We start from the raw sequence: 14,531 nt of genomic DNA, 5'->3' as shown, positions 1-14,531 counted from the left end.
TGACATCTTTTATGACACTAAGAGGCATATAGGCATTATCTCCTCAACTTTGATGTCAGTGTGTGGCCAGACTGGGATAAAAATATGCTTACCTGAGTCCAGAGCGAGCATGACTCAGCTACTGTGTGTCCACTTCCCTGAATGTCCTCAAGGATCTGGCTCCTTCAGACACACCCGGAGCTCTCCAACAAATACAATTTCCCATGAAATTAATCAAAAATGGACTAGAAAAGAGAAACTGAGCTTATTAAGTTTCTCTCTCTGCTCACTGCCCAGTATTCTTTCAGCCTGGAACCTCTATGTGGAATTTGCAGAGTTGGGCTAAAGTAATTCTGAACCTCACAAAAGTTTATTTACTTTGTTCATCTTACACATCATTGTCTCCTGGTCATTGTCACTGTCCTTACCAGTGTGATCTGCTACATTGCCTCTTCTTTTCAATGACGCAGCATGATTTCTAAAAGTGGGATGTGCAGGGTACCAGTTCTACCTAAATCATTTACATGATTTTACTAAGTCTCACTTATTTATTGAGTATCTAATATATGCCAGTCATTGCTCTAGATGCTTGGCACTCAGCCATGATCAAAACAAACTTCTCTGTCCTCGTGGAGTTTGACATTCTTGTGAGCAGAAGGAATGAATGATAAAGACAATACACGTGTAGGTTACACAGTATGTTAGAAGGTGGTACACATTATGGAGAGAAAGCAGGACGGGGGCCGAGAGGCTGTTTCCATCTCCTCCGTTCATAAAATTCTTTCAGTTTTTCCTGAAAGGATTGCGGACAAACTTTTAATGTTTAAAAACATACTCTGTGAAAGTCCTTTGAGCTTCTGGAGTAGCTATAAAACTAAGGCCTGGCAAGGAAGTGCCCTACAGGCACCCACGTCTATCTTACATAGTAGATGAATCTGCCGCACAGCTGCGAGAGCAGCGTGACTGTTATGCACAGACACAGACACAAAGAAACTGAAGAGGAGTGAGGAAAGCACGCTGTGAGGCCTTCTCTCCATAGCCTCCCATCTCTAACCCACACGAGTGCCCTACAAGGACATGTGTAAATCATTAAGGAAAAATACCAATGGAAATCTGGCGTTCTGAAAGCAAGGCTATCCATCTTGGTCTGAAGCTTATCAACACAGTAACCTAAAACTCTCCTGCCTGTGGCTTTGTTTTTTGAGAGGTAATCAGAAGAAAACAGGAAATGCCTGAGTAGATGAACTACTAGCTTTTAGAGAAAAGGAAAAATAAAACCGCTATAATTCTTCAAAAACTCATCTGCTTTTTTTTCTCTTCACCACGGATATTAGTACCAGGAAGAAACGTAGTGATGTACTGGATTAGAGTGAGGACTAGAGCCTGGAGATGATAAGTGACTTGTTCCATGTCACTTAGCAAGTCAGTGGCAGAACCAGAAGGGAAAGGCAAGCCCTCACGTCCTGGTCCAGTGCACTGTGGGTTCCACAGCACTGCCTCCAGATTAGATCATCAATGCTTCTTCAAACATGGATTGCATAACCCTCCACAGCTGATTGCCAAAGAAGTTAGGCAGGTAATAAAGGAGAAGTCTAAGATGTTTGTGAACTCGTTCCGGATTCTCGATTTAAATCTGAAGAAGAGCAAGCAGGAAATAGCAGATGGGGCCAGGGGCAGGGTTTATGGGGGTGGGATGGGGTAGGTGGACAGCATGGCGTGGACGATCTCTCTTCTAGATGAGGGGGAGCCGGTGCACGTTCCAGTGTGAAGAACTTCCTGGTGCCAAGGTAATGTGCACCGACCATCATGGGCGTCACTTCTGGACTTGAGGACCCGAGACTTCACAGTCCTGCCCATGAGTGGCTGCCACACCATCAAGGGGTGATGGGGACGCACTGTATCCTGTCTCACTTCAGGTCCTGGTGAAGGCTGGAGAGCGATGCTCATCCTGCCCAAACCACTGCTATGGGGTGACATGTGAGTGCTTCCCGTGGGCCAGGCCCAGTGCTAAGTGCTTTACTTACGTCATCCTGTTCGGTCCTCATGTCAGGTAGCTTCTCTTTTCAGTCCCAATGCAGAGGAGAGAAAGGCTTGGAGAAGTTTAGTAATTTGCCCAGGGTCACAAAGCTAGCGAATGCCTAGGTCAGAATGGAAATTTTCCTTTGTAGAGGGTGGTGGTTCAAGGCGGGCGCTCTCCGGTCAGGTTGCCAGGGTGTGAATCCCAGCTCTGCTACCCACTAGCTGTGAAGTGTTGGACACATTCCCTAACCTCTTCCAGCCTCTGTTTCCTCATCTGTAACAACAAGTGTAATATTTACCTTATAGAATTGTGATGATTAGAGAATGTAACATAGTAACTCTTGACACAGTTAATTACTAGTTGTATCCTAATTAACTATAGTTCAACTACAGGTTGAATCACATGAAATTGCTATTTTAGTAGACCAAAAATTGTCAAATATTGACAATTTAATATGGTTCAGTCTAATACTACATAGGCATCCATTCTTTGTAAATGTAATAATGATTCCCTTATTCATCTCATAATTTGTGAAATGACAAGTTATTTAATTGCTTCAATATAGTTATTTTCTTGCCTGCTTGTTTTAGCTTCTCTAAAGAATCATATAGAGAGATCTTCTCTTCTAATGTAACATAGCACCCATGAGGATATATGCAATATACACAGTTCCCGGAGCTGCTATGCTGTTGAGGATGCTGTCCCCGGGAACATGGAGGAGAGGAGATTTCAAGCGAGTTTAGATTAGGAAGTTACTGGTGAAATGAAGGAGTAGACTGCTGGCTCCTTTAAGCCACTGTGAATGTTTGGCTGTTTGAGGCAATGGCATTCCCACTAGACGGCTGATTGTGATGAACAGATGTCAAACATTACCATTTGTCATTCTGCACTGTGGAGATGAGAGCCTCTCCTCATCAGCGGCAGGAGGCTGTTAAATTTGAAACATTCAAAATGAATGTCACGGTCTGGCTGCTCCTGAACTCTGGCTTGGTGGCAGTAGCCTGTGATAGAAAGACATGCAACTCAGCTGTGGTGTTTGGGCATGTTGTAGGGTAGGGGGAGGAAAACATAAAACTGGGATAAGAATGTTGCCTTCCTTAAAGGGAAGAAGAATACTTTTGAAAGAATGCGCCTGTGGCGCAAGATCTAGTGGGAGGTTTCTCTTCTGAAAGATGATTCTCTGCTCCACCCGACCACTGTTCCCATCCCACACTTGCCTCAAATCTTATTTCCCTAGAATTCACATTATAGGAATATAAATAGCTCTGGAATTTAAGTGGAACATTCTAGAGAGACAGCCTTTCTAGTTAATACAGGAACAGTCTTTAAATAAAATTAATCTCACCTTTGAAATGTAATGACATCTTTGAGGATGCGTTAGACTTTCTTGGTGTCTATATTTACAGTACAATGCCCCCTGTGATTTCAGAATTCCCCCTCGCACATGCGTGTTTATGCGTGCATGCGTGTGCGCGTGCGTGCTCCTTTTCCCTGTTCTTTCTTTCCACATCTAAAAAATAACCTGCAAGTCTTCTTAAGATTTTATAGCAAGGAGGTTTACAGATTATCTGTGGGTCCTAAGGTTTGTTTTTTCCACCATGGCAGCTGTAAACTAATGAAAATGCCTTTACATGCCGGTGAACTCAGACACACTTGGAGCCCCATTTTCTTTCTGCGTGCGCTATTCCTTTTCTCTCTCTTTGTGTCTATGGTTACTGTTAAGCTGACCCCTACAGTCTGGGGCAAATACCAAAACTTGAATCAGGCACTGCTTATTCATACAGCTGCAAAGGATTGCGGTGTCGGGGGCTTGGGTGATAGATGTAAGTAAAATTCCTTTAACTGGTTGTAGTTTAGGAAACTTGTTCGATTCCATCCACAAAGATGAGCCACGTGGCACTCCACTGTGCCGAATTTTAAAATGCTGTGTTTTGTTGTTGTTGTTGTTTTTTTTACAAGCGCTATCTTTATAAACTTTTGTGTCTGAGGTGATTTTTACAAAATTGAATTTTATTGTTGGAAACAATGACTGTAGAAAGATTTTTCTTTTTATTGGATTCGCTTTCCCCTTCGCCTAGCTTCTGTGAGAAACTGTTGCTTGCAAAAACCATAGCTAATTAAAAATCGAACTGATTCAGCTACAAAGAAGCCCAAGTGCAGACTGGCAAGGGGCGGGAGGAAGAGCAGACAGGGCATTCAGTGGTTAAAGCAGCCAACGCCATTCATGCTTCCTTACCTTCACTTTAATTGTCATCACAGTGCATCGTGTTGTTTATGAGTCAAAGGACCTAGAGCGACACTCTTTGGGGAAGCCAGGAGGTGGCTTACCCATTACCACAAGCTCTCCTTACAACAGCCTGACAAACGGCTTCCCCAGACAGTGGGGCAGGCGTGCATGCGGACCCGGTGTGCCAGCGGCCACTGTGGAAACCGGTTCTCCGGTTCTGGCCGCGTGTACTTCCCCTTACATCAGGGGCCTGCTGCTGTCAGGCAGGCCGGCCAACGATTGGCTGGGAGGAGGGCAGTAATCTGAACTGGCTTTTGTACTTGACTAATCAGGGCAGCCGTTTGATTGCAGGTTCCGAGCAGAGGTGCCTTGGTGGTGTCAGACACCTGTGTCTTAGCTCGGCCTTCCTGGGGCTGGCCCCCGTGGATTCTTTCTGGGCCGGAATCGTGCCTCTATGCCCTCTCCCCCAAGCCACTGAGCCCCCTTGGTGGGCCAGCTTGGCCCGGTGTCATGCTGGACAGAGCTGTCCAACAGATAGCTGAGGACAATGGAAATGCCAGCTTAGACTTCCTTAAGGTAAGTCTGTTTTAAACCAGATATTTCTTGACATTATTTCTACGTTTGTCTTGATGGAAATGCCAGTATTGGGAAGGTAAACTAACAAGAGGCATGGAAGTTGTTTAGTTAAGGCCCTTATGATGAAATCCTAAGATGTGCGGCTGTCAAGTGTGCTGGCAAAATGATAAACCAAGGCATAAATAAATATGTAAATGGGGGGTACTTGACAAATTACTGTAACCCTTGCAGTCAATTGACACCTCATGGTGCACTCCTTCCTGTTTGATGAGAAGCTCAAGTGATGATGGAAGAAAGTAACTTTTAATTAAGGCTGACAAATATGTATGCTGGCTTGTATAATAATATAGTCAGGCTGAATAGCTTGGCTCCTTCTCATCATGCAGCCCCAGCATTTATAGTTTAATTCTAATTACTACTTACTTTGAAAGCCATCTAACTTTTTCTCTCGTGATCTGAAGGCAGTTTTTCTTGTTAAGGTTTGTTCAACATAGAGGAGTTAGTGTATTTCACTTCAGCGGGGGTTGATTGCATTGCTTGGCTCGCTTGGCTCCTCCTTATTTTCAAGAGAGAGTCAGATTCTAAATTCGAGCACCTAAATTTGAGCAACAGTGAGATGCTTAGGAATACTAAGCCATGATTCTGATCAAGCTTAAGCTGTTCTCTGCTTTCATTTTACTTGCGAGTTGATTGACAGGTCCTTCAGGGACAGTGCTGTCTTCCCTCTTGGATTGCTGTCAGCACACTTGTATTTCAAGGATTCATAATCCAAGGTTGCTAAAAACACTCATGGTTTGGAACTGGTGCTTACGCCCCCTGACTGTTTTGTCTTGATAGGAAGCAAGTAAATTTTCTCTTTGATTTTTGGGTTTTAATGAAAACTTTCTGTAAATGGGTAAAGGTTCATTTCATTTATAAATCCATTTCCTACCTTGTTAATTCCAAAGCTATAAACACCTTCATGAAACGAAGGCGTTCATCAGTTCTGAGTGATTCTGCTAGAGTAGTAAACAGGAGTAGAGAGAACAGATAGAGGTGATGAAAAAGAGGCGATAAGCCTTCAGAAACCATTCACTTGTCATTGATGTTAATCATCCTGAAATGTGTCTTTTTCTTCCAATGTTTATAGCCAGTTGGAAATTTCCGTCTTTCTCAGCTGTTAGCTAACTTGTCTTTATAAAAACATTCTCCTATAATAAGATCAACATATTAGTAATAAGAAATATAAATACTAAAAATGATTGCTTTGTTGAATAAAAGCATCAGAAATGACGTTACCCATGGATGATATGTGAGCATCACCTAAATCTACAGCAATCATTCGGAAGATAATGTGTGTGCAAATAGTACAGATGGTTGGTGATAACTGAAAACTTAGATTGGTTGGTAGCTAGATAGTAAGTGAATTTATAAATGTTGAGGGAGTTAGGGAGAAATGGATGTTGGAAAGCTAAAACAAATATTGTATATTTAGCATTGATTTAAATTTTAAAGTTCTAACTTTGCTATGAATTACAAGCTAGGAAGTGTATAAATCAAAGATGATTTCCTGGATTAGGATAAGTCATTTTTGTATGGGGAAGGATAAATACCATCTTAGCCCTAATCACTGTCTTAAAAAAACCCAACAACTATCCATAAAAATCCCATTGTCCTAAAAACGTACAGAAAGGAAGAGAGAGCTTGTTGAAGACCTCTTTATCTTCAGCTAAAAAGTAAAGTCACAAAACCCACATTTCCTATTAAGGGTATAGTAAGCCCTTGTACATGTCTACAGAGTACCCCCAAATATGTAATTTAACACAATTGTTAATAACTAAGATGCGCACACACACACACACACACACACATATATATATTTCATCCCAAGAACAATATTATTACATAGCTAAAGTAGGGTGGGGGATTAAGTATCTTAAATTCATTTTTTTCCCCAGTGACAATTTTTAAAAGTTTCCTTTCTGGAGCTGTGGAGTGCCTGCCAGGCTCCCTCTGCTGCGGCCTGGTGAGGGTCCCCTGGTGTCGTGGACAGCACACAATGGGGCACAATAGAGCGCACTCAGCCCCCGCTCCCAGACACACATTGTGTGCCCCGTTGGCTCTGCTTGAAAGGTTCAGCTATGCAAATGAAAGCTGCATACGTCAGACACCTCCCTCCCCCCACCGCTCCCTCCCTCCTTCTCCCTCCCTCCCTCCAAACAGCCCCAGATCTCAGCCTTTGCCTCTGACTTTTCTGATCCGAGGAACCTGTGAGCTGGAAGCTGAATAGCTGGGCAAAACCTCCATATGCTCAATGTGTTATGGCCAGAGGGACGGGACAAGCAAGCTGTAGCCCTGGACACTGGAAAAAGACGTAGGTTCCTCATCTCCAGTCCTCTATAGATGGCTTCTTGAATGTCGCTGGTTAATAGGAAAAAGTTGGCACTCCTTGTTAGACCAAACCTCTAAAAGGCATGTTTTAAAAAAAACTTCGAGCAATCCTGATGTTCACATTTTGGAGACAAGAGGGGAAGCCACACCTCAGGTCAAACGGATGATTTTGGAAGGCAGGAACCTAAGCACTCTCCAGTCATTTTGCTTCTTAGTTGACAGATTGGATTAAAAAACGGACGTCAAGTGCGGGCGGCAGTGCAGTGTTGGTGGCGTATCATCTGATATCATTGGGAGAAAAGCTCTTAATGAACTGAAACTGGTAGGATTGCTCTGATGTCCCGTCGAGTGATCAAGTGAACACTGGCATCAGACGCTTAAGTAGGACTTCGCTTGCACACTCCAGGCCTGGTTTGAAAGTGACAACCCCTGGGGATGGAATTTAAATGAGCCCCACCCTGAAAAGCTATGGCTGTTTAGTATTCCGGGTTTTCCAAGTTCCAAAGTTCCTTAGTGACCCATAAAACTACCAGCAGAGCCTTCCCACCAAAACCGTGGTCAGTATTCTGGACCAGCCCTCCTGGGACAGTGGGCCCAGCAACTAGACCCCCAGGTGTGGGTCTCCAGGTTCCTCCCTTATCTTTTTTCTGGCAGTGGTGGAGGCCAGTCTTCCGGACCGAATATTTATGCAATGATTTCTCCATTGTTTATTTATCATGGCTCATTAATTTCTCTATCTGACGCATGTAGGTCAGTATCGTTATCCCAGTTTGGAAGGGAGAGAAAGGTGATGAAGTGGAATGATTTGTCCAACAGCACCAAGAAGTTAGTGAGAAAGTAGAAACTCGAAGGCCGTGCACTTCGCCTTTCATTCATGTCTTAACATCAAAAGAAAAATCAGAAATCCTTAAACCTCTCCCTCCGCAGCTCTGTCTGGGCACTCAAAATGCTTCAGTCCGAAAATATGCTGCTCTCTTAACTGGATCACTCTGTGACTGGGAGAGGGTCAGAGGCTTACAAACAATGAAATTTATTGGGTTCGGGGTGAGGTGCACGTGCGTGAGTGTGTGTGCATGTGTGTGCACATGTGTTTGTATGTCTGCTCACGCCTTTGTCTGAACAGCTCAAAACCCCAGGGCTGTGTTGATAAAGTTTGTCTGAAGCCTAAACCGAGAACAGCACCTTCTCTGCTCTGGCCTTTTCCTAGAGAGGCCTGATCATTCATTTATAACAAATTTCAACCCAGGCCCCTTGACAAGAGAGGCCAGCCTAGGAGCCGCGGGTGAGCTGGTCTGAAGGCAGCCGGCCCGCATTGCCTCCGAAGGTATTTCAGGAATGTTAATGGTATGCCTGAGTGGAGGGCTTCAGAGCCCCGAGCTCAGGGCTGAGAACTGTTCTGTGGCCATCTGTTGAGGCCCAGGAAGTCTCATAGCAACAGCTTCTCAAGAATGGTGCTTTTTTTTTTTTTTTAATTAAAATTAACTAACACAAAACCCAAAACTGCTCCACTGCTCAGGAAGAATCAGGACAGGATTCGGATTCTTTCTGCAGAGTGCTGAACTTTTAAGGAAGAAAAGCCCCCACAGCCTTAATTCCTGTTCTTTAAATGAGCAATTTGTACTGGGTTTTGAGGTCTTAATTTTTTTTCCCCGGGGTAGAATTCTTTTTTGGAAAAGGGTAGAGGTGAAAACAAGTGTCCAAAGCTGTGGAGGAATAATTGGCAAAAATATCGTTAAGAAAAAAGTGGTCAGAGCTTTGAGATTTCTCTGGTATTTGTTGCTCTTGGTGATGCTGTCAGCAGCTGCATTTATTCCCCTGTCATAATGTGAGCTTTAGAAACCTGGCTGTTACTGAAATGAACTTCAGACAAAGACGCTCATTTTACTGTGACGACATATGCGCTCCAATATGAATCTTTTGAATCTGTGTAACAGTAGACCTTAGAAAAAGAGGGAGGGCAGTAATACTTGTAGTTTTTTATTTTGCCGCTGATGAGGCATTAAGTTAGCCATTTACAAAAACTGAGCTCCTTCCTCAGGATAGAAGATCCTATAAAATGGTAGACCCCTGAAGCCTAGCTAGCTGCTGTGGGTGGGTGGGGCGCTCTGCATGGGGACAAAAGAATTACATTCTACTCCAAGTTCTGCACCTTACTGGGCTATTTGAGGAAGGTACACAACCTCTGAGAGCATAGTTCCTCATCTGCAAATTGGATTTCTGCGTTGTTAGGAAGGTTAAATGTAATCACATAAAAGGAACTCGGGAAATGATCCTTGAACCTGAATGGCGTCTATAAAATAGTGTTATAAGCTGTCACTCTTGCTGTGGTACAACCCTGGGAAAATATTTTCATGAGAACTTTTATATCCTCTTCAGTTTTTAGTTTGACATTTTGTAGTTTCCGTAAGTCTTATCAAATAAAATTTCCCAGTAGAGTCACAAAATATTCCGACAAGAGATTGTGGCTACACGTGTAATTCTTGAATATAGTGCCCATTTGAAATACTTTCGTATATTCTTGATAGCTGGTGTGCGTTTCTACTCATGAAGTATTATTCAGATCTAATGTACTGTCCCTGATGGTCAGAGGTAATGCCACCCACCCTCAGGAAAAGGACATGTACTCGAGTTTGGTTTCTGGAACGAGGGTTCCTAATGAAGTCTTTCTTTCTATAAAAAGCATGACCTCTTATGCCCTCTGTATCTATTGCCTCATGTATAAAATTTATCTGATAAGTATTTATGGAGTGCCTACTGTGTGCCAGCTGTGTTTCCAGATGCTGGGTTTAGGGTTGTGAACAAAAGTAGACAAAAATCCTTGCATACATTCTGGTCAAGGAGACAGATAATCAACCCCAAAATAAGTTAATTGTGTTGAAGGTTATAAAATGCTAACTGCTATGACAAAACATGGCAGGGACGTATGGTATATGATGGAGGAGGGGGATATCGCAAGTTTGTAAAGCGTAGTAGGAGAAGGCCCCACTGAGAAGGTGGTATTTGAAGGAAGACTTGAAGGAGGTGAGAGACTGGGCCTTGGGATGAGCTGAGGAAGAGCACTCAGCTGAGAGAACAAGTGCGAAGGCACTGGGGAAAGTGTGGATGACAGGTGCGAGGAAGAGCCAGTGCGGGAGGGGCTGAGGTCAGGCATTCTGGGCCCTGGAAGGCATTTGGCTTTTACTCTGAATGAATGTTATGAGAACTTACTTCATAGAGCTGTTGTGAGGTTTCAGTGAAATACTTTGTGCAAAGCCTTCAGCACAGTGCCTACCACATGGAAAATCTTCTGTAATTGTTGGCTATTGTCCATTTGTTTGTTGTTACCACTACCTAGGATTGAAAGATAGAACACAGTGAGCACAGGAGAGAGCTTTGTTCTGATCAAAGCTGATTGTTCTTATGAGAATTGAACTCCCAACTTTGGCCTCTTAAGTATTCAATTCTATCACCTAAGAAGGTCCCAATTCTATATCTTCACACATACAGAGGGAAAAACTCTTTTTAAAAACTGGCCTCATTTAAGCTAAACCATTGTTTCTATTGTGAAAGTGCTAAGTCCATACTCTCTAGGGACAGGTGTATTTTGAGACATTTGGTTTAAATTTCAGCTACAAAAGTCCTGTTGAATTCCACTGAATTCACGTGATACCACGATGTACTCATGTTTGAGTTTTGATATCAACACCCTTCTCTAGGCCACAGGATTCAAGGTGGGAGGAACCTATTTCAGGTGTAATGGAAACAGGAATCCATGTCTTTCCTTCTCTTCAGAGCCCAGAGGCAAGACTGGCTTTCCAGGGCGCTTTAAGGACCTTCTCTGAAAATGATCTGCCTAGACACCCCTCTGAGTCGCTAGATTCTATTCAATTCCTCCTTAGAATTTGGAGGATTTTGATCATAATTTATGTCAAGTGATGACTAGCTCAGGAAACTAGGAGAAGAGAGGGAATTCTCTTCTCCAAGCATTTGAAGACCACCATTTGGAATTGGGGTTATCCTTGCTCCAGAACCAGGATAAATGGGTTTGGAAGCCATAAAAGAAAGTTATCACTTGATGATAACTAGAAATGGTCCGTAAAGGAAAAGGCTATCTAAAAATGTCCCAGGAGAGGCCGGGTAACCAAGAGTCAAAGGGGTTATCAAATATTTGGATTACGGCTCGACTTCTAAGATCTCTTCCTAATTTCTGGTCGTGCTTTTTCCCAAGATCTGCTTATTGAAAACCAAATTCCGCAGGACATCACCTTAAAATCTCTTTAACCAACATCTTAGTTTGGGGATTCTCAGAGCAAGTAACAACTGACTGTGGAGACTCTATTTTACTTAAGGGGTGGAGGCCAGGGGAGTCATCCTTCTGCAGTGGAGCCCCTGGTCCTGGTGCCTGGAGCCCCAGTCCTCTCCGACAGTGACAATGCTGTGCTCCTGTTGCAGATTCCCGGGTTAGCATGTTATCATAGCGCCACTGCTTGCAGCAAAGTTGCTTGGTTATGATCACTGGGTAGAAGCAAAATAGACTGCAGTTCATTTTTCCTTTTGAACAAACACTTGTTTTGTACTTATGTTCCCAATGATTTAGAAAAATGCTAACTCTCATAACAACCCTATGACAAAGCTACAGTTTTAATCTCTATTTAACAAGTTAAACAATTGAGCTACCAGTTCAATAACTAACCCAAGGTCCCGCAGTGGCAGAGCTGGCATTTGAACCCACGTAGTCTGCAGCAGGGTCTCTGCTCGTCACTGCTACATTGGATGTGCCCACAAAATGCTTTGTCTAGTCCTGTGCACCTTTTTCCTATGTTGTGGCTTTCCTATTGATTTAGAGAAAAAGATAATCCGGCATATCATTAGACTTTATTACCCTGTTTGAGGACAGAGAACATAAGCTGTTGATACCCAGTGCCTAGCGTAGTGCCTGGGGCATAGCAGATACTCAAATATTTGTTGAATGAGTGAGAACTGAGGGTGTGGCATGAATAAACAGTAATAAGGCCATAGAAATGCCTTCTTGGTCTCACAGAGCCACAGAGACATGTACGATTGCTGGATGTCACTCAATGCAAACATTTTAACTTTGAAAAGTTAAAAACAGACAAAATTAGAGGTGAGGCTATAATGGGACAGTTATTTGAACTGGTGTGAACAATCTCATTCCTTGTTGGTGCTCATTGATGTTTTAATTAATGTCATATTGTGCTAGAAATAGAGCCCCTAAAAGACCCCAAGCTAACTCCTGCCACATGGCACTTGGGAAAGGAGCAAACCAAGGAACCATGAATTCCACTAAATCTGGCTTTTCATGTGGCATTTGGACTAAGTGCATTTAACAAGTGGACATCAAGATTCTCAGATTTATGATGAGCTGGAGAAAGAAAGCCTGAGTCTGGCCAATACCAGTGCCTCAGGGAGCATTTGGGACAGGGAACGTAAACCCACTCAGACCAGCTCAAATGAAAAGAGGGTTCTTTGAAAAGATATAAGGGAAGCTTATGGAATCCAAGAGCAGGAAGCCAGCAACACTTCAAAGTTTCACCTAATGGTAAGGTCAGAAGCCAGGGTGTGAGTTCTCATCTTGGCATTGCTGAGTTTGTGACCTTGGATAAATTATTCAATGTTTCTAGACCTTGTTTACCCACCTGAAAAGTAGGGAATAGTGAAAGTATCTAGCTTGTTGGGCTGTGTAGGTTAAATGAAGTAATACATATAAAGCTTGGAACACCACTTGATACATAGTAAGATGTCAATAACCATTCATCTTTATTATGATTTGGCAAGTAGGCAGGTATTCACTTTCTCCTTGGACAGCATAGTCCCTCATTTCAGTTGACTTTGAACGTCAGTTCTATTTCCCTGCAGACTAGCTTCCTGGAAGACATGGTTCCAGGGTCAATTTAATAGCATAGTGATGTCATTAAAGTTCCAGGTTTATCTGTTTCCATTCTACCATCCTTATCATAATGATTTTCATCCTCAGATTTGCCCCCTCCATGATTACAAGATGGCTCCTGCAGCTCCAGGCATCACATCCTCACATAGCTTTGTCCAAAGGCAGGAAGGAGTCCCTCTTTTGTGTATTTTATCAAGAATGAGGAACACTTTTCCAAAAACCTTCCTAGAAACTTTCCTTTGGGTCAGATCCCATTATATAGGATTGTGTCCTATGCCCATGCCCATACTAGTAACTGGCGGGGGAGTCAGAGTGCCATGATTGGTGGAGATCAAGAATGATTCGTCTCTTGGGGCTGTGGAAGGATCTGCCTTCCTGAGCACATAGTCATCTGCTCCTGCAGTGGAATCAGAATTATATCTGTGAGGAAGAGGGAGACAGTGACCATTGAGTAAACCATCATAAGGATGAGTCTAAGCCAGGCAAATCAGAGTCTTCTCCCGAGGTTGTATATATAAATCCAAAGCTTGCTTTCTTTTCAAGTAGCTAATAGGGGTTGAAGTAAACCTGAAGTTCTCTGCTCTGTGGTTGTTTTCTGCATGACTGCCGCCCACCCATGCACACACTGAAGAGGAAGCCTGTTTCTTGAGGAAAAATTGTGAGATATATATATATATATATATGTTATATGGAGAGAAAGAGAGGCAGAGAGACAAACAGACACACACACACTCACACACACACACACACACACACACATATCCAAAGAGTTGGTGCCGGATAGCGTGAGGGTGAGGAAGAACCTGACAATATTTTTCGATCCCTGAGGCCATCTCCATTCTCAGCCCTCACAAGAAATTCCCATTTTTGCTTTCAAAGAACTCACAGAGAAACTTAAGAACTGGGGCCGGCTTGGTGGCACAGTGGTTAAGTGCGCACATTCCGCTTCTTGGCGGCCCGGGGTTCGCCAGTTCAGATCCCCGGTGCAGACATGGCACCGCTTGGCGAGCCATGCTGTGGCAGGCGTCCCACATATCAAGTAGAGGAAGATGGGCACGGATGTTAGCTCAGGGCCAGTCTTCCTCAGCAAAAAGAGGAGGTTTGGCAGCAGTTAGCTCAGGGCTAATCTTCCTCAAAAAAAACCCCGAAACTTAAGAACTCACTCAATAACAACAACAACAAAATCCTGTCTGATGCATTTCCCCAAGCTTCTGGGTTTTTATCCTCCCACATTGGCTTACATGTCGCCCTGGCTCATCAGGAGCCATCGTTGGGTTCTACTCCATGTGTCCTCACAGCTCCCGAGCCTGATTAACTCAGCCTCTGAGCCCCAGTTCCAAGTTCCACAGGGACAACCTGAGCAGATCTGCTTGTAGCCGGGGAGGAGCTGGTCCAGCCTCACCCTCTCAGTGGGGATTTGGTCAGGACCATGTTCTCCTAAAATAACTGTGAGCAGGGAGACAATAACATGG

General features: G+C 43.5%; 1 protein-coding gene and 1 long non-coding RNA gene across 9 annotated transcripts in view; one reads left to right on the top strand and one right to left on the bottom strand.

The window, feature by feature from the left end:
- SHROOM3 (shroom family member 3) overlaps positions 1 to 14,531 on the top strand; it is a 253,208-nt gene that overhangs the window by 80,832 nt on the left and 157,845 nt on the right. For 3 of the 8 annotated variants that reach the window (XM_046655964.1, XM_046655960.1, XM_046655959.1), the window contains exon 1: positions 4,602 to 4,802. The exons of 3 other annotated variants lie outside the window; for them this stretch is intronic. In XM_046655964.1, the coding sequence (XP_046511920.1) occupies positions 4,737 to 4,802 (66 nt within the window). In that variant the 5' untranslated portion in view covers positions 4,602 to 4,736. Of the gene's footprint in view, positions 1 to 4,600; positions 4,803 to 14,531 lie in introns of those variants that run through there. 2 more of the 8 variants (XM_046655961.1, XM_046655968.1) reach the window with 2 other exon arrangements.
- LOC124236952 (uncharacterized) lies at positions 1,454 to 4,408 on the bottom strand. The gene is made up of 3 exons (XR_006887891.1): positions 4,236 to 4,408; positions 2,873 to 3,000; positions 1,454 to 2,272 (listed from the first exon to the last, which is right to left on the bottom strand). It is a non-coding gene; the product is annotated as an uncharacterized LOC124236952 (long non-coding RNA).

Source organism: Equus quagga, chromosome 3 (assembly GCF_021613505.1).
Source record: "Equus quagga isolate Etosha38 chromosome 3, UCLA_HA_Equagga_1.0, whole genome shotgun sequence".
Classification (NCBI taxonomy): domain Eukaryota; kingdom Metazoa; phylum Chordata; class Mammalia; order Perissodactyla; family Equidae; genus Equus; species Equus quagga.
Note: the sequence above shows the minus strand (reverse complement) of the source record. Positions and strands in the feature narration are given on the sequence as shown.